The 19,382-nt window shown below is 40.8% G+C and overlaps 1 protein-coding gene across 1 annotated transcript in view; it reads right to left on the bottom strand.

The window, feature by feature from the left end:
- The window catches only part of INPP4B (inositol polyphosphate-4-phosphatase type II B), a 496,781-nt gene that overhangs the window by 167,040 nt on the left and 310,359 nt on the right, over positions 1-19,382 (bottom strand). Inside the window, exons 9-10 of the mRNA XM_023754658.1 lie at positions 16,298-16,348; positions 9,418-9,497 (exon numbers count right to left, since the gene is read on the bottom strand). Coding sequence (XP_023610426.1) covers positions 9,418-9,497; positions 16,298-16,348 — 131 coding nt within the window. The remainder of the gene's footprint in view (positions 1-9,417; positions 9,498-16,297; positions 16,349-19,382) is intronic.

Consider the following 19,382-nt stretch of genomic DNA (forward strand, 5'->3'; position numbering starts at 1 on the left):
CACACACACACACACACACACACACACACACACACACTAGAGGCCTGGTGCATGGGATTCATGCACTGGTGGGGGGCATGGCATGCAGGGATCAGCCCACTGTGGGAGCACCGCTTATCCTGGTCAGCCCAGCAGCAATCCCACTGTGGGAGCGCACTGACCACCAGGGGGCAGCTCCTGCATGAGTGCACGTCATAGTGCACCTCATAGCGACTGGTTGGTCATTCTGGTTGTTCTGCTGTTTAGTCACTGGGCTTTTATTATATAGGATATATGCAAATTTAGTCATTTCATTTGCTATTGTAATAAGTAACGTAATATAGCCTCAGTAGCACTTAGGTCAGGTCCAATTTAACCTGCCTTCAATCATTTCAGTTAATTTTAAAAGCTTTCTATGCAAGATAGTAAAATTGTCCCATAATATAACAAAGTCATCAGTGCCACACAATGTTATAAAGAAGAATCCTAAAAAAAAAAAAATAAAGAAGAATCCTTAGTTACCTAATTATCTATTGAATTCTAATAAGCTTAAGTATTTTCATCAAGGGACGCAATGGATCACCCATAATAAAGCTGGGCCCATTGCTAGAAACAACCCCTCCCTGCCTTGTAACACAACCTTGAGAAAAACAGTTTGTTTATATTGATGCAAAATGTAATAATGTGAAGTAAAATAAACTTGCCTATTCCTGTTTATCTCTATTATTTTATCTTTGATCCCATCCTTCTCTTCTGCCTTGTTAAAATCGTTTATCATATTATTTTTGTGTTTTCTATTTCCTTATCTCCCATTCACAAAGTAGTCTTCTTTCTTTTCCTGACTCCATTCCTTATCTTAATGAAGTCCTATCGCAAAGAATCTCTTTCAACCACACTTTTACCATGAGACAGCCATGCTGTGACACGGAACCAGAGACATCAGTGCATTTCATTTAATGGTTAGGGTAGAAAATCCTGGGGTAGAGCATCCCTATAGAACAGCGGTTCTCAACCTGTGGGTCGCGACCCCTTTGGGGGTTGAACTAAGACCATCGGAAAACACATATATAATTACATATTGTTTACAGTAGCAAAATTACAGTTATGAAGAAGCAACGAAAATAATTTTATGGTTGGGGGTCACCACAACATGAGGAACTGTATTAAAGGGTCGCGGCATTAGGAAGGTTGAGAACCACTGCTATAGAGGAAATGCATCATCAAGGGGTCACTTTCTATATATTCTGAGGCATGACATCTCCAGCACAGCTCACTCATATATATTAAGAACTGACAATGTGTCAATGGAAAAGCAAAGTCAAACCTCACTGGGAACACAGTTAAAAAATTATGGCCTTCTAGGGATCATTAGCCTCTGTTAGCTGGAGCAGGAATGATTAGCTTTGACCTGCTTCTTCTGGCACCCACTCCCAAGCCTGATGACAGAGGCATGGTCCTTTGGTGACTGAGGAGCTGATGTAAGCGATCGTGGGGGATGGCGACCCGGCCTTGTCACTGACATGCTTGGAGAGACTGGTCTCTCAGTTTTTAATGATAGCACATTTGGAGAACACCAGGGTCTTCTGGATGTGCTTGTTCCCTGGCAAGGGGTATCACAAATGGAGGAAAAATAATCGAAAGGCAGCATGGGCAAGAAGTGAAGTTGCAACACTGACACACAGACAAACATTGCTGTGCTCTCTTGCTGCCCCAAGTTGATTCTGGGCTCAGAGAAACACAGGGACTCTGACTGCACATTTAGAAAATCAAACTGCAGGGAAGTCACTATAAACCAGGGAGGAAGTGGGAGGAAGTGGTGATTAGTGTTGAGAGCAATGTGTGTGGCTTAGATGAGGCTGAAAAGCAGAGGTGCTGTTTTGTATATCTTGGCCAAGGTTTTTGCATATGTTCATGTTCACATTCTTGCTTATTTGGGGGTGAGGGGAAAGTAGGAAGGAATATAAAGTTTAAAATAGGAGAAGAACATGATCAGATAAGGATCTCCTATTATTAAAATTATTAACATCAGCCCGGCTGGCGTGGCTTAGTGGTTGAGCGTCGACCTAAGAACCAGGAGGTCACGGTTCGATTCTTGGTCAGGGCACATGCCCAGGTTGTGGGCTCGATCCCCAGTGGGGGGCATGTAGGAGGCAGCAGATCAGTGATTCTCTCTCATCATTAATGTTTCTATCTCTCTCTTCCTCTCCCTTCCTCTCTGAAATCACTAAAAAATATATATTTTTTTAAAAAAAATTATTAACATCAAAGGATGAGTTAAAAATGATGATTCTTAGTTTAACCCAGAAAGAAAAAGCACCAAAAAGCAGAGCTTTCAGGGGAAGAGCTGAGCTCCATTTGGGACAGTTACATTATTAGGTGATTTGTGAAAATAAGTGTGTATCCACTTATGGAAGCTTAAAAAATCTGTCAATGGACATAAAAGATTGAGCATGTCTTTTGTCCCTCTTTTTCCATCTGTTTTGTACAAAGTTCACAAGATGATGTCTATATAAAACATGGCATGAATGGAATGTAAAATGCCACACTGTTGGCAATGCCTGTGGGTTTGTGATGGGGAATGAGAGAAACAGTTGAGTTACAGCATGTGGATATGGGCATGGTGTGTGGGAGCGAAAGTAGCGTGCGTAAGAGCGAGTATTCATTTGGGTGAAGGCTACATGTTCTTGGTTTAAACCAGCATTTTCTAAATTACGTAGCTGTGTTTCCTGGGACACCGTGTCTGCTAAGCTGTGAACAAAGAAAGCTTCTTGTGTTCAGATCAGTTTTGGAAAAGCTGCAGGTGACACCTGCCCTCTGAGAGTCCCAATGGGCCAACAGGATTCATTAAGGCTCTGAGAAGTCCTGCAGCAAGGAAACCCACCCCACTTTTCTAAAATAGAGCATTTTCAAAATTATTTGACCATAAAACTTCTTCATTCAATAAACATATACATATAACTGAAGGATACCAGTGTTCAAAAAAAACCTGTTTGGAAAAGCTGCTATAAATGTGTCCAGAGCAGCAGAAACACAGGGTGATAATAATGAAAGTGACTTTGGTAAATGTGGGCGAATCCAATACAAAAGTTTCCGGTCAAACATAATTCCTTGCAGGCCTAATCATTCCTGAAAATTATCTTCAAAGCTAAATTAGCTCTCAAACTTCCTGGGCAGGTAGGTATTTGTATACAGCTATTAACTGGATGTGATTTGCATTTTAAAAGAGGGAAGATTTCAGGCTTTGCTATTCAAATGTAGTTGCTGTTGAAGTACTCTAGTATGTGCTATCCCTCCAGTGACTGAAAACTCTACTTTGCAATCTGACAAATACCATGTCTTTTGAATAATGCAAACTAAGAAAGTGCTCTTTGGTTTCTGTGGTCAGACCTACATAAAAATGGATTAGGAACATAAAGACAAATGCAGACTACTTAATTGTAGAACCATATAAATGATAAATGAAAGACAGTCTAGTTGAATGAAATAAAAATAATAACACTGATGATAATAATGTTAACAACAGGAAATGACCATGATGAACACCTTGCTTTGCATCAGATACCATTTCAGGTACACAACATTGGTTGTGTACAATCTATCTAACCCTCACCTGAACACACACACACACACACACACACACACACAGCCTGAGGCTAGCAAACTAATCAATCAAAGAAAGGCACATAAAAAATTATAGCTAGCATTTATTGGGCACTTACTATGTGTTGGGCACAATTGTAAACATTTTACATTAATAATTCATGTGAGCCTAACAACAACTCTGTGAGGTGAGCACCACCATTGCCTGCATTTCACAGATGGGAACACAGTCTCAGAGCAATCAGCCATCCTGCTGAGCAACAGAACTGGGGGTTTGGTCTCAGGGCTGTTTCCAAATAATGTGCTCTTCCCACTTTTCTACTGTCTTAATCTGAAAATATCTATGCACTCTGCATTCTCTGATTTTATGACAAATCAATGTAATTGGAACAGTTATGATGAAGTGCTCATGTAGAGACTTTTGATCATTTTAAGCAATTGGGTCCCTAAAGGACATTATCACAGTTACTTTAATAAACGAATAAAATCAGTTTTAGAAGCCAATGCCCCTACTTCTATGCTCCCTTCATTCTCCCAGTCCACTCCTGAGAGGTGTTACTTGAATTGACTTCTGTCGGCTGCTTTTGATGTATTCAGCAATAAAATGCATCAGTAAACTCTAAAAGCAGCTGACACTCTGTGATGCATTTATGAATTTCTGTCCTGAGTTCAGTGCTATATTGCTAACGTATTAAGTCAAACAAATTTGATTTTTTCCCAACACTATTGGGATGCTGCCTGTTTCAGCCAAACACACTGCTCTCCGTAGGCCTCTTGCTGGCATCTGCACCTAAGAAGTCGTCTCATGTCACAGCGATTGAAGCCGGAATTCAGGTTTCAGGTAAGTATCCATTCCTCAGGGAATAGAAATAGTATGTCCAGACCAAAGGTTAAACCAACTCCTCAGCCACTGACCAATTTGGAGAATTGTAGATGTCAAACTAAACAAGAAACAAGGAAAACAACCTCTATAGAGCATGTTTCGCTAGTGCAAGGAAGTGTATAGCTCATGATTACAATTTTTAATTGCCCAGAATCACTCCGGGAGGGAGGTCATTACCACGTCTATTAGCAGACATTAAAGAGTAGATAAGCCTGGGGAGACACAGTTGTTGACAAAGCTGGGACTTGAACCAAAGTCTGGTATGAAAATCTGTTGTCCTGTTAATTACATTCTTTCCTGAGAATAAAAAGGAGGAAAGATTTATTGTTGGACAAAATAGCTGCTTTCAAATGTGACCACAGAGAAGAAGCTGGAGACTTGTTTTACTCAACACCATGAAAGAGAGCTGGGACCACGGCAGGGCAATCAAACTTAGGATAAAATAAGAATACTTTTCTAACACGGACCTGTTTGAAAACGGAAAAGATGCATGGCTTCCCGAGTTTGAGTCCCCGCCACTAAATGTGTCCGAGAAGAACCTGCAGTGCCAAGGTCTCTTCTGGGCTCTACAATCACTGAATCCTAAGATTCTAAGCAGAATGTCTCTTCTCTAGGAAATCCTTGCTATGAGAATCCTTCTCTCTCCTCTCCATGTTTCCATCCCATCCCAGCTGAGTGACCTTAGCAAATCCAACTGCTGCTCCTCAGCATGCTTAGGAGTGAAACAGAAATAATACCACCTTCCAGGCAAGGTTATTAAAAGATCAAATTAGACAAGATGTTGGAAATGCTAACCCCTCATGAAGCTCAAATAGTGTTAGTTACCTCTTCCCACACGTCTATGAGGTCAAAGTCAGTGTCAGAATCAGAGGATCCATTCTGGGAGAGCTTCAATCGCACCAAAAGCGCAGGGAAGGAAGCGCTCCAGGATGCGAGGTCTCCCCTTAGACATGTCTGGATCAATCATGAGTGTGCATTTGCTACTGACTTGTCTGTGTTTCTGCTTGTTCATGCCCAAGAAAATAATGCAGTGTTCTTATGCATACTTTCAGGCTTTCTGATGTGCATTTCTTAATAAATTCTACATAAAAGCATCAATTAACTTAGCTTTTTATATGCCATTCACACCCTCTAACTTTTCCATTGATGCATTTAATAAAGTATAATACTATTCTGTTTTTATAATTAATCATGAATATTCTCTCTCAAAGGTTTGTTGGTCACCAGTCAACGTCTACTGCCCTTATCCTACACTAGAGGCCCATTGCACAAAGAGATTCGTGCAATAGGCCTTCCTTCCCTTGGCTGCTGACACTGGTTTTCCACCAGCATCTGGGACCCAGGCCTTCGCTCCAGCTGCAGCAGAGAAGCCAAGCCTCTTCAGTCTTCACTCCGTGCCTACATATGCAAATTAACCGCCATCTTTGTTGAGTTAATTTGCATACTCAGCTGATTGGCTGGTGAGCATACTGGAGTGACACCAATTTGCATGTTTCTCTTTTATTAGTGTAGATAATAAAAGGCTAATATGCAAATTATCCCTAAGGGCGGGAGTTCAACTGACCAGGAGTTAGATGTTCATTGGCCACCAGGGGGTGGCGCAGAACATGGCAGGTGTCAGCGGTGCTGGCAGCAGGCTGCATTGGAGGCACTGACGGCCCCGAAGGGCCCCAAGAAGAGCAGGACTGGGGCAGGATGGTGGAGCAGGTAAGCAGGCAGCACCAGCCAAGGCAGGTGTGAGCGGGGGCCCCGAATGCCCCACCACTTGCCCCACCAATTGGCCCTGAGTACCATCCAGGCCTAGGGACCCTACCCGTGCATGAATTTCATGCACTGAGCCTATAGTTTAATAGAGAAAATGTTTTAGACATACAGAAAAATTAGTGTTGCCAAATCATCAGAACTTTTGGCTGCACTCCTGCTTTTTAGTATCTAGGAAAGCTAACTGGAAGACTTTCAAAAGAGAGTAGAATGTATTCAAAATAGATATAATAATTAAGACACATGGATGTGGTTTTTAAATTCATCTCTGAGGTTCAAGTAGCTATTGATAAGAAAAGGTGCTGTTACAGAAGCATTCCATCATACACAGAACTTTAAAGAATATATCTGGTGTTTAAAGTAAGATGATGTGTATAGTCTTTATCTCTGTGTAGGAAAAGCATAGTAGTAGTAGTAAGAGATTAAAACTCTAAACAAGTTTAATTTAATTTGAATAGAAAAATAATTTATCATTTAAAACTGTATTGTCAGACTATGGCCAAGGTGCATCTCAGGTTACTGCAGAGGTTCAGAGGCACTCATAGGATTCTAAGAACAAACTTATTCTGATTCACTGCCCTGGGGTGTCTAGGACACCCGTGGGCTCCCAACATGTGAGATGATGGTGGCAATTTCGTGTCTTTATCACGCTGAGTGCACTTGTGGAGAAAACCATATGTCATAGTTTAAGGAGCCTTTCCTTATTATTTCCAGCTCTGGAGTGAAGAACAAGCCTTTGGGGGATGACATTTCAAATATGTAGGGTTTATCTGTTGTTCTTTTGTTTTTACAAACAACAAAAATGAAGTGTGTATGTGTGTTTATGAAGGTTAAATTAATAAAACATAATAAAAATGTAAAGACATCATAATTTGGATCTTAACTTCTCTAAGCACAAATATTTGATGGTAGAAAATAAGTATTTATGGTTTGTGGGAAAGCAAAATAGTCCTAAAAATCAGATAAACAAATACATATGCAACAACACATTCTATGATACATATGTATATGTATCAATATGTATACCTATAAATGTTATATAAAATAGGGAAATCTTAAAAATAAACAGAAGACGAATGTTTATTTCTTTAATAGTCTTTCCCATACATCTCTATATTTTAAAACATAACAACCTGAGAATTGTATTGTGTTCAAATGTCTGGACTATAAGTGGGATAAAAGTCAGATATAAACAGTACAAGGAAATATTTAAAACAAAACAAACAACCCAAAACAAGCTTTTTGTTCCTGACCTAATGTTCCCCAGCTCTGTACCTCAGAGACTCTCTAGTCAGTAGAGAGAAGATGAATTACATCAGAAGTAAAAAAACATGAAGCACCAGAAATCACAGGCTATGATAAGTCTACTGTGTCTGGTTCATAGGGAGGGAAATCGAAAAACTTGGCAAAGCACTAAAGGGAAAAAAAATAATAACCTAGCCATTTCAGAATTGATTTTCAAGAATTATTTATTCTAGAAAATGCAACTCATTGTTTTTCAATTTGTTTTCCTTAAACACAATCAAACTCAACTGAACAGGAATTAGGGGTATTAAATCAAAAGTGGAAATTTGTTTTGATAGCCTCTAAATCTGAAATTATTATATTCCTATCTCCTTCCAAGGGTCGTACTCTCAACTTGACCGTTCTGTGCCTACCCTCCCTCAAAGGCATCGTATGTAATCACTAATGTCCATTTTACCAACAATTTCCAGTCCCCTGATTTCGGTTTCCCAGGCAGTGTCTAAATGCTGTGTGGCACGCCGCTGTTAGTGACAGTTATGATAAAATCACAACTGCTGCTTGTGAGTCAGAAAAAGGAGGAATAAAGTGCTCAGCATCTGATCTAGAAAACGCATGACCTGCTGCTACTTCTAAGTTAGCTCCGAGTTTTAACCCAGCAGCAATCTGGTCAGATCTAACCACCACGCTAGGCTGCTAACAGGTTTTTCCAGGGCCTCAGTGCCTTTGAAAAACTAGACTTTTCAGCCGTCCCGTACACCCTTCAGACTGAAAATAAATGCAACAAAATTTTATTGGGAATAAAACCCCCCACACTATAAATATTTTAAATGTCTTCCCAAATAAAATACAACAACAACAACAAAATAACAGATGTTTACGAGGCAGCCTAAGGGAAGCCAGAGAGAAGATAGTGGCTTCAACGCTTACTTTTAGGCATGAATATAAATTACTTTAAATTGTGTACTACCTATTAAGTCAAAATGCAAAACTGTATGAGTCAGTACTAATCAGAAAAGGAGACAGCCAGCAGTACAAATTCCAACAGACGTCACAGCATTTTTACTAAAATAAATTCTTGGTAATAAGTGGTCCTTGGGGGCTGGGTCAGACAGCAAACAAACTTAAGATACTACCTTGTCCCTGAGAGTCATCTTTATATTTCATCAAAAGAAGGGCATCTTCAGTTTACAACTAGGATTCCATACAATTTTTACACTATATAAATATTGCAAGGCAGTATTCTCCACTCCATGTACACATAATTGTAAAAGAATAGTTATATAGCAACATATTATTGTTTCAAATTTATTATAAACTTAAAAATAAATATTTATTTTTAACATTCTTTTTATTATTAAAACACTATAGAACTTCCTGAAGATTATTTCATCTTCTTTATCAAAAGAAATTGTCCTTATACTATAAATCAGCTCTATCTATTGTCTGTTTCAATATGAGTCTATTTTAACATATGTTTATATTTAAGATAGCAACAAAATAAGCTTTAAAAAGGGAAATAACCATTTTACCCTCTAGTATCAAAAAATCTGCAATGCCTCTAGCCAATATATTTCCATCCTAGAAATGCACTTGATTTTAAAAGTAATATTTTGACAAGTAACACAAATTATTTAATAACATTGCTCATCACTTCTATTGCTTTCTTACTTTCAAACAAATGTCATCCCTTTAATGATAATGCAATTCCCCTCCCCACCCCCCACCCCCCACCACAACGGCTAATAAACTTTGACAATCTGAAACGTGAACTTGAATGTGAGCTTGAATAATTGCTGTTTCAATTCAACCTGTTGCAATGGAGAATGTAAGCCCTTTGAGAGCTGACATCTAAACATCTTCGAGAACTATGACTGTCAAACCCAGCCAGCCCTCAGTAAATATTGCGGGCTAGTCATTGTAACGGTATTATTGCAGACCGAGAGACCCACCTCAGGCTCAGGGCTAGCAGTTGCTCCTTTGACCTCAGTAGCTCCCCCACTTTAAAACTGGCATAGCCCAGGAAGCTCCGCTGAAAATGAGAGAAAGAACAGTTTTCATTAACTTCTGAGGTTCCTAATATATCTGCTGTCATAGCAATCACACAAAATTAGTCTCTAGAAGAATAAGATGTTAAATCTCTTAGCCTGATAAACATTTCACAGACAGAACTACAATCATCACTGATATATCCACCTCATGGGGTAAGTCCCAGGGGTGCAAATGCATCCTTTTCATTAAAAACAAAGACAAACAGCCTGGAAAATAACAACATGTGTGACACAGAAGCCAGGACTGTTCCACTAGCTAATTTTCTCCCCCTATGAAAGCTGGGGTAAAAGAAAGATGCTAAACTTTCAATATTTACCAATGCCACTGTCGCTCTTATTAGAATTCTTCGTCACTGGCAGCAACAACGTTGTATTCCAGATATGAGCAAATCTGGTTGTTGGAGCTATTTTTATGTGGGACTCTGGACAAGTTATAAATAGAAATGCTCTATTTTCCCCCCATCACAGCAATGCTTAAAAGCGTTTGTTTCCTTTGTTATTTCTATCCTAGCATGGGACAATTTCATCCTGACACACAAAAATAATGGGACTTGTTCAGTTACATTTTCTAAAATTGCTTTTTTAACCTATCATACCGGGTGTTGACTATCTATGAATATCTACTTTCTCCACTCTTTGACTCATAATGTAAAGAATAAAACTCTAAATTGGTTGTGCTTTTCCCAAATAAAAAAATATTTCATCTCTTTTTAACATTCCTGGCTTCTTCTGATTTAAAAGTCACAGTATTGTGGTATACCATAAATAGGATTTCTCATTCTCCCCTCAAGGTCAAGAAGTAAAGAAGAAAATATCAAACCCATATTACTGTCTGTGCCATTGCTGCCTAACACATTGTAATATGCTACAAGATCAGCACTACATCTTCCAGAACGTTCTGTCTTCATAAGTCTGCTATCAGGCTTCCCTAGAATGAGAGACCGGAGGCCAATTGGGTCTTTTCAGAGGAAAGTGTGCAATTATTCTGTGCATAAAAGGCTGTGTCCACACTGAGTAATTGTTGATAACAAGAAAGGAAAGCTTCTGGTCCACATTTTTCTCCCTCTTTTCCAAGTTCTAACATAGAAGAACTGTTCCAAAAGGCTTCAAGGCAAACATTTGAAATAAACTCAGTTTTTAAGTTAGAGTTGCTTATATCTTAGTGGTGATAAACCCAATTCATTAACTTGAAACTCGAAGAGATGGTTTAGACGCCGAGTCACCAAAGCCAGAAGCATATGATGCTAAATTGTTAGGTGGAGACTCTTAGGTGAAAATAGAGGGTTTGTGAAAATACTGGCTCACGGAGGGATGAAATGAGAGTGAACTGAGGCACAGAAGGATGCCCAAGAGCCATGTGAACAAAGCCTGAAGACACACAGGGCAGAGCAAGCCCACGAGAGATCAGCTGAACAGAGCATTACGTGACTTCATCAGAGATACTAACTACAGCATCCTTGTATACAAGAGCACGGAGACTCTGCTATTCCTGGTTCCCTGTCCTGTTGGGTTTTTCTTTATTAGCACTTATCACAACACACACACACACACACACACACACACACACACACATCTGCTTATTCTGTACCCCCAAATAAGTGATATTTGAGGCTCCTCAAGGAGCTTTATTCTGATTTCTGATACCCCCCCCACAGTCTAGCATACAGTAGGCATGTGATAAATATTTACTGACAATGAATGAATGAATGAATGGGATAGGCATAGCTTCAAGTAAGTTATTCTATTAGAGAGAGGAGAAATGCTCTTTCTGCAGATATTTATAAACTACTATAATTCACTGAAATGTGAGAAATCAATGGTAGTGTGTAGATTGTATGCTGTTGTAGTAAGTTTCCTTTAACATTTTGTATTTTAAAGAGGTTTCACTTTCTCTTTCACTGATAATCAGCGTTTTTCATTTACATTCCATTTCTCACTTATTATCCATTCTCAAAGAAAACTTTTAACTGATCAGAAACTTCATAATTCCTCAGCATTTGCCTTTTGAGATTCTGAAGGTACAAAGGGTTTTGGAATAAATTAAAAACTACACATGTCATGAATGTTATTGTGGTCTCTTCAGCAAGAAAAAGAGCAAATGCCCCAGACTGGAATGCAGCAAGGAGACAGGTGGAGTGGCTATTTCCAGACATGGGCAACAGACACGCCATGAGGCACAGCTGCAAGTAGAGACTGTGACCATAAGCCACTGACTGTCTCTGCTGTCCACCAGACCAGGAGCTGCTGTGGAAGCAGGACCTTGGCTTGACCATCTCTGAGTCAAGCCCAGCACCTGGAACATAGGGGCTGCACTGAGAATGCCTGCAATGTGCCAAGAATGCCCGTTAGTCCGTCTTGTCCATCACAACTGTCAGCCAGATGCCTAATCTCAAAGGATAATAAGAGATCTTACAGAAACAACACAACATGTTAAAAATCAATCTGGGGAGAAGGCGCCCTAGCATTACATTATAAAAATGTATCAAACCAGAGGAGGTGTTATGTAGGTATAAACGCTACCATATTTATTTTTAAAAAAACTATCCTGGGACTACATGTTGCATAAAATGCATGAATGAAACCGCAAAATTTCATGGTAATGTATAATTGTTTCACATTGCAACACCAACAATGGCACTGCCTGCTTATACATTTATTTTCTAGAAGGTTTATATGTATTAGTTTTACTTCAAAATAAATAAAACTAGGTCCCTCTGCACCTGCCCCCCCCAAAAAAAAATTGGAAAACACATCATTCATTCCCATGAATATTCACTGGTCTCCGGTAAAAGAATGAATTAGAGGGAAAACAGTCTTTATTTTTGAAACCTGAATTTCCATGAGGGGAAATAGCCAACAAGAATGTAAAATAAATAATTTTGTTTAACCTAATGTAAAAGAATAAAAATATAGAACTATTTCATCTTTGCTGTTACTGTAATTATAGTCATAAATTTTTTAAAATTTTTTTAATATTTCAAGTAGAACTCAAGGAACAATATTTTCCATCTCTCCTTCGGTGCTGTTTCTAAAATTCTCACCTTAAAGGCTTTAAACTGGAAGCTCCAATATCAGGGGGAAAATAAACAAGACAAACAAAGCATGTCAGCCTCCCTAGAGCTGGAGCTCAGAGGTCTGAAGTGTAGTCCTAAACCAATCATTCTGTTTCAAATGGAAACCCGGCAATTCCATCATCCCCCCAGGCCCCGGCGGGTGTCCACTGATGGCACTGCCAGGCCTTGTTTCTCTGTCTTTTCCTTCACAAACCTGCGCTCTTGGACAAGTTACTCCGCCACTCTAGGCCTTACTAGTAGTTTCTGTATGAAAAAGGTGCCTGTGATCACGGTATATCTGTCTCATAGTCGTTGTCATTGGAGCCGAAGCTATCCAGGAAAAGCACTTAGTACGTTCCTCAGAACAAAGGAGGCATTCCATGATATTAGCTGTCACCGTGATTAAGATGATACACTCAAGCCCTGGCCGGGTTGCTCAGTTGGTTGAAGCATGATCCTGTGCACCCAAAGGTTGGAGACTCGATCCCCAGTTGTGGTGCATTTGGAGGCAATCGATTGATGTTTCCCTCTCATATCAATGTTTTGTATTTCTTTCTCTCTCTCTCTCTCTCTCTCTCTCTCTCTCTCTCTCCCTGCCTCTCAAAAAATAAAAATCAATAAACATATCCTCAGGTGAGGATTTAAAATAATAATAATAATACACTCAACTAAAAGTGTTATAAGTCTACCTTAAGTACTTTTTGGAAAAGTCAGAGTATTTAAAAATATACACACATATTTTCTCATATAGTCTATGAGAAATTCCCGCAATAAAATACACACACACACACACACACACACACACACACACACACAATAAACAATAGGTTCAGAAAAAAATATAAATTAAAAGAAATACTAGATTACAAGTGCAAAAAAAAAACAAAGATACAAAGTTTGCATGGTCCTATACAGTTACTGTTGTTGCATGTTACCTATGATTCCCTATAGCTCATATTTTTGTCAGATCACGTGGAATGTTCAGCAGTGCCCAAGAAATGTCCATCTGGAATCAGAGAATGGCAGGGCTTGTTAAGGCACTGCCAGTCTGCAGGGGAAGAAACAGACCCAGAGGAGTGAACTGCTTACACCTGGTCACAGGCCAATTCCAGTCCAGGCTTCTTGCTTTTCGGTCCAGCATTCTTCCACCCCCATCACACTAGGCCTCATTTCCAAGGCAGGTGGCAATGCCTTTCCTTCTGACAGCGCTCTGCCTGCACTGCACGCGGCTCTGACCTTTCTAGTCTGCTCATGATAGGCAGCACTTACCACGACAGTTCTGGTCCAAGCACCCAAAGCAGGTGATTATTAAATGGCTTCATGCACGATTTCAATCACTCACTTGGCTGGAGTGTGTGATGTCAAGCAGAGGAAGAAAGGAAGGCACCTGTCTCAATCCCTGGCTGCTCTCCACAGGGACTGTACAAGTAAACAGTTTATCTCACCAGCCTTCACAGGGACTCTGAGCAAGTCACAGATATCCCGGATGCCCAGCGGGGTTGTACACCCCCCTGGAGCAGGTCCTCAATGGTCCCCTGGTCGAGCACTACTGCATAAGGAGCCAGAGGATGTACAACCTCATACACATGGCCATGAGCTGGGCAAACCTCCATCAGGTACATTCATCTAACTAAGCCTTTACCCAGAGTACATGTCTCCTTTACAATGAAATTTGCATGGAAACTCCCAAGATTTTCCAAATACTGTCTAGAGCTGCACTATCCAATGCGTAGCCACCAGCTTGAGCCCTAGCTTGAGCTGTAGCTCTCAATTAAGATGTGCTCTAAGGGTGAAATGCGCATCAAATTTATAAGATGTGGCATGAAGAAAAGGAATGTGATAAATAATTTATTGCTAATTAATTATATTGATTATTTTTTGAAATGGTAATATTTTGCAGATAGTATAGGGTTAAATGAAATATTAAAATTAATCTCACCTGTTTCTTTTTACTCTTTTAAAAGCCTGGGCTCCTAGGAAGTTTAAAATCACATTTGTGGTACACATTATATTTCTACTGAATGGTGCTGGCTTAGAGGTGAAATGGGCACAACAATAATACTTTGACCTATTCTTATAAAACTACATACAGGAACTGTGGTGTAAGTTTTCAAAGATCTCTGAAGAGCTGATGGTGATATCATGAGGCTGATACACAACATCTTCCCTCACATAACCTACAAGACAGGTCCTTTTTCAGAGCCTGGGTATTTTTTTTAACTGTCAAGCCTAATAGTTACAGTTACACAGTTTCCCACCCCACAGGAATGGAAAGTGGATACATGCACTATCCACACTGAATAAAAGCATCGTACCTATGTTTGTGCTCACGAGAGAGCCAGCATTTCAATCATCTGCCACGCAGAGGATTCTGTTAGCCAGCGTTGACCTGAGAAACATCAGAGCCAGCAGAAAGGGACCCTCCCCCTCCCCGTGGACAAGCACAGAGGAACCTGTCCCCTTGCCTCTCCCCTCACCACAGCATGAGCAGCAAGAGCAGGAAAGGGTAGGACATGCGTGAGAATCAGACTATGCTCGCCCCCCACCACAGGCTGCTAGAGGCACAGAGATGTCCAGCCTGCAGTGGAAAACGGTGTCAGGAGAGGATGGAAGAAAATACTTTAAAATCAGAGATTCAAGTCTTATAATGAATGAGATGTATTCCAAGAACCTGAATGAGAAAAAAATAGCAGGGAAATTCATACAATTAGGTCAAGATAGCAATAAAGCTTCAAGCAAGGGGGGTTTAACACAGAACAGCTGGGGCAGGAGGTGGACAGTAAGAGGGAAACCATCTCATCCTGAGCCTCAGAAATAAATGGACTTCCTTATAAAATAATTATTAACTTTTTAATAGTTACAAATTTCAAAAGGCCTTACACTTGATGAAGGATGGGTAAAGGGTGTGATGACAGTGTGTAGTGGAGGACCTAGCTTGAAGGAGGGCGCCTGGGGTGGACAGAAACAAAAGGTGTCTGATCTGGGAGGGAGACAAGTGCTTGAGCAATGAAGGCCTGAGGCTGGGAAGAACTTGCTAGGCCCTAGGCCTGCTGGAGAAATTAAAACGAAGCCCCTGTAGTCTAGGCACAGAGACTGGTAGTGAAAGTGAGAGCAGCCCAAGAGGTGAAGGCAGAAAACAAAGCACAGAGATTCTCCTGAGTCAGAGGTATTCAACCAGTCCCCAAAAAGAAACAAGAAGCTTGTGTTAGGCATGAGTGAGCACCAATACCCTTTCCCTTCTACTCTACCAGATTCAGAGATGGCTGGCATTCTTCTCGGGCGTATATGTGGAGGGCTGCCTTGCCAGGTTCAGGTGGCATGTTTTGACAGGTTTAAGCAGCAAGAAACAGAAAGCATCACAGTCCGGTGGCTGGTTGGTTCTCTGCCTCCTTCCTGAAGAGGTAGAACTCACGTCTACAATTTCCCCAGCCTCCCGGTGGTCCAGGAGTGTTAGCTGGGAATTGCATCTCAGCTACCTGCAGGGCAACTTCTAGACGCCTCGCTAGCCAGCCGGCCTAAATCCCGATTCACTGGAGGATTATTTTCAGGAGATAAGAAATGTATTCCATGCAACTCAGCAAATACGTGACAGAGCTTCCTCATATACTCACACCCTGTCAATGTAACTCCATTTCATTTGTCAGCTACTAGGCAGGAAGCCAAGGAAAACCCAAATCATTAACTTCGAAGTGATGAGCTCGCCTTTTGGAAACAAAAGAAGCACTTACCCCAATCTCCGGCAGGGTATCCTTGTGTTCAGGCAGGACACAGGTTCGAACCTATGGAGAAAAACAAGCATTTTCCAGGTGAATCTGGAGTAGAAACCAGTGCAGAAGCTTCACAGGTGCTGGCTTTTACTTTGCTTCGTCTGACGTCAGTGCAGACTCCCTGGTTAATCATTGCTGAAGTACCTGTGTACAACCCCCACTGCAGAGCAAGGAAGCTGTCCCTTTATAGCTCCCAGCTTTTCTAATGTTTCTGAGTACACAGGGCTGCCTGGATCCTCACACACCACCACTTGTCAAACAGAGATATCTGGCCTGTAAGTGAATCAGCTTTAATTTCCATAAAAAGCAACCCTCATTCAATATTCCTGGGAAATGATAGAACTGGTGTAGAGGAAGTTATTCATATATGCTCGATAGATATTTATTCTCTGAATGAGCACCCAAACCCACAGTTCTTATAAGTTCTCTCTCCCACTCAAGAACTCTGGGCCTAATTGTCAGATACCATTATCTAGATTCACTTGAAAATGAATTCTCAATTGGGGGAGAGGAAAACAGTGTAAAATAATTAGTCATCTGGGTAGGCTTTTCACAAGTTTGAAAAGCATTCCAAGTGAAATATCAACACCTTGGATAATAAGTGTGAAAAGTGTTCCATGTGAACTATCAACGTCTTAGATAGTAAGTTGACAACAGTCTTCTGAGCAGTCCCGCTTAACCTGGCTGGGGATTAGAATTACTGGGGACCTTTTCAAACTTTGGTGATCTATCCCACCCTCAGACATGGATCCTTTTTTTAAAAATCAGTACAGAGGTCTTCTATTTTTTTACACTTGTCATGCCATGAATTCATAGGGAATGGGCCCTGCAGCTCAGGCTCCTTTCCATTGGTTCTCACATAGTGTGTTTCTCTGGGTGGAACAGGCCGGCACTCCAGTCGAACCCAGGTACCTTTCTCCTTGACTTCCTTCTTTTTTTGATCATGTTCCTTCACATGTTTCAGGAAGCTATCTCGGCTCTTAGAGTGCTTACTATGCTGAATCCATACATTAATTCTCTTGGTAAGACTCTTGCCCTTGTTTGTTCACAGCAATGTCCACTGCATGCTGGGTGACACTGTAGACTCTACCAGTTTTGCCACAGGAACAGTTGTGGGGCATCCCTTGATGTCCACAATATCACCTTTCTTACAGATCCGCATGTACGTGGTCAAAGGAGCAACTCTAAAAGGCCTAGAGAACACAGAGCAGGTGCCTCTCCTCTTTCCCTTTGTGTTAGTCATTTTGGCAAATTAATGGAAGATAGTGGTTCTGGCAGAAAAGCCAGATGTGGATTCCAATGTTCAGTGGCCAAGTCTACGGTTCTCTATGTCGGCGAAAGAATGTTCAGCCTAAGAAAAGGTCTTATAAGAGTGCATCTGATCCGGACTGATGACAACTGCCGGGAAGCAAAATCTCAACGGACTGAGCAACCGCTCCAGAGAATGGCAGTTTTGCAGTTTATTTTATACATTAGAATCAAAGGAGGAGACATAGGGAGGGTTACGTGAAACCCATTGGTGGTAGATAAAGGGGGCAGGAGGAAGCAAAGCGAGAACTCTCTGGGATTGGATAAAAAGCAAGATGTAGAGACACTTCTTTGATACTGCTGAGTGCAGGATAGTTAACGTTTACCGCGCACAGAGAGGATAGGTGGGGGACAAGATAGCAATGTGGTGTCCTGCCCTGCTGCCCCTGGTTGTACCTTTGATGGGGCTAGAAAAGAAAATGACTCAGACATTTCAAAGGTAGGTTCTCTTAGATTCTCAAAAACAAAGACAATGTCAAAGGTAAAGGTTGACCCGTGACAGGGAAGTTAAAGGCCCAGGAAGTGGCTACCACTGTGACCCACTTTCAGCCAGGAATTTCTACCTGCGGGCTTCCCTGCATGGTCACGTTAGGACTCTGGGTTTGAAAAGCCACCGTGCAGGACTTGCAGGTTTAGTACGTGGCCTCTTTTTCATCCACATCTACTTAAGACAAAAATGTTTCAAATGAAAAGAAATCATGACTATCTTTCTCACTTAAGAAAAAGCTAGTTAAAAGCAGGGGGAAACATAAAGCCTACATTTAACATTATTTCAGTTGAAGTAAGAATGAGATAACAAGGTAATTTTGTGAGCCAATGCCAGCCCAATAAATTCCATTAAGTAAATAGAAATAAATAAATACAGATCTTCTAGTACATATTAGCACACTCTGCTAAACTGGAGAGCAGAGGTTTGGGAGGGCTGATGGAACAGAGGGACCCAGGACACCTGGACCAATGCTGTAGAGGTCATTTTAACAAAATTCCTCCAGAGGGACAGTACTAATCACATTGCTTTTAAAATCCTTTCACCCCTGACATGCCTGACCCTGCCAGGTCAATGTGCCCTGGTTGAAGGGATGTGTAAAATGACCCTCCTAATGTCTAAACACGTGAACCAGCTCCTAATGGCCTACTCATCTTTACCATGGTTTCCAGTTCCTTCAAAAAGCCTCAGGCCGTGGTGAAACAGTCCATTTTAACTTCCAGCTTAGCACTCTTTCTCTGCTTCTTTATGACACATCCAGCTCTATCGTGGGCACAATTTGTCAGTCATTATGACACAAAATTGTTCACCAGAGCACAAAATAAATGACAAGAGAGATGGACCAGAGTAAACAACACAATTTGCAGAACACACTCGATTTCATGAGGATTTCATGATGCAGCGCTCACTGGAGAAGAGCATTAGCAGTTTGGGAGCTGCATCAATGTAGTTTAGTCCACAATGTTCAGCTGCACTATTCAGCCTCATTAGAGGGAAATCATTAGCTGGCCTCAAAGGATGAGGAAACTACATATTAATAGTGGCCTGTAGTGGACCATATGGTGTGTATGTGCATATGGTATTTTTCTCTCACTCTCTTCCACCTTCTTTCTCTCTCTCTCCATATATATAGTATGTTTATATGGACTATATACATATGAAATATATATATATATATATATATATATATATACATCTATGAAGCGGTTTGATCTAAGCCAGGGAAGGAAAATTTGCGTCAAAACGCAATGG

Source organism: Myotis lucifugus, unplaced genomic scaffold (genome assembly GCF_000147115.1).
Source record: "Myotis lucifugus unplaced genomic scaffold, Myoluc2.0 scaffold_1, whole genome shotgun sequence".
Classification (NCBI taxonomy): Eukaryota; Metazoa; Chordata; class Mammalia; order Chiroptera; family Vespertilionidae; genus Myotis; species Myotis lucifugus.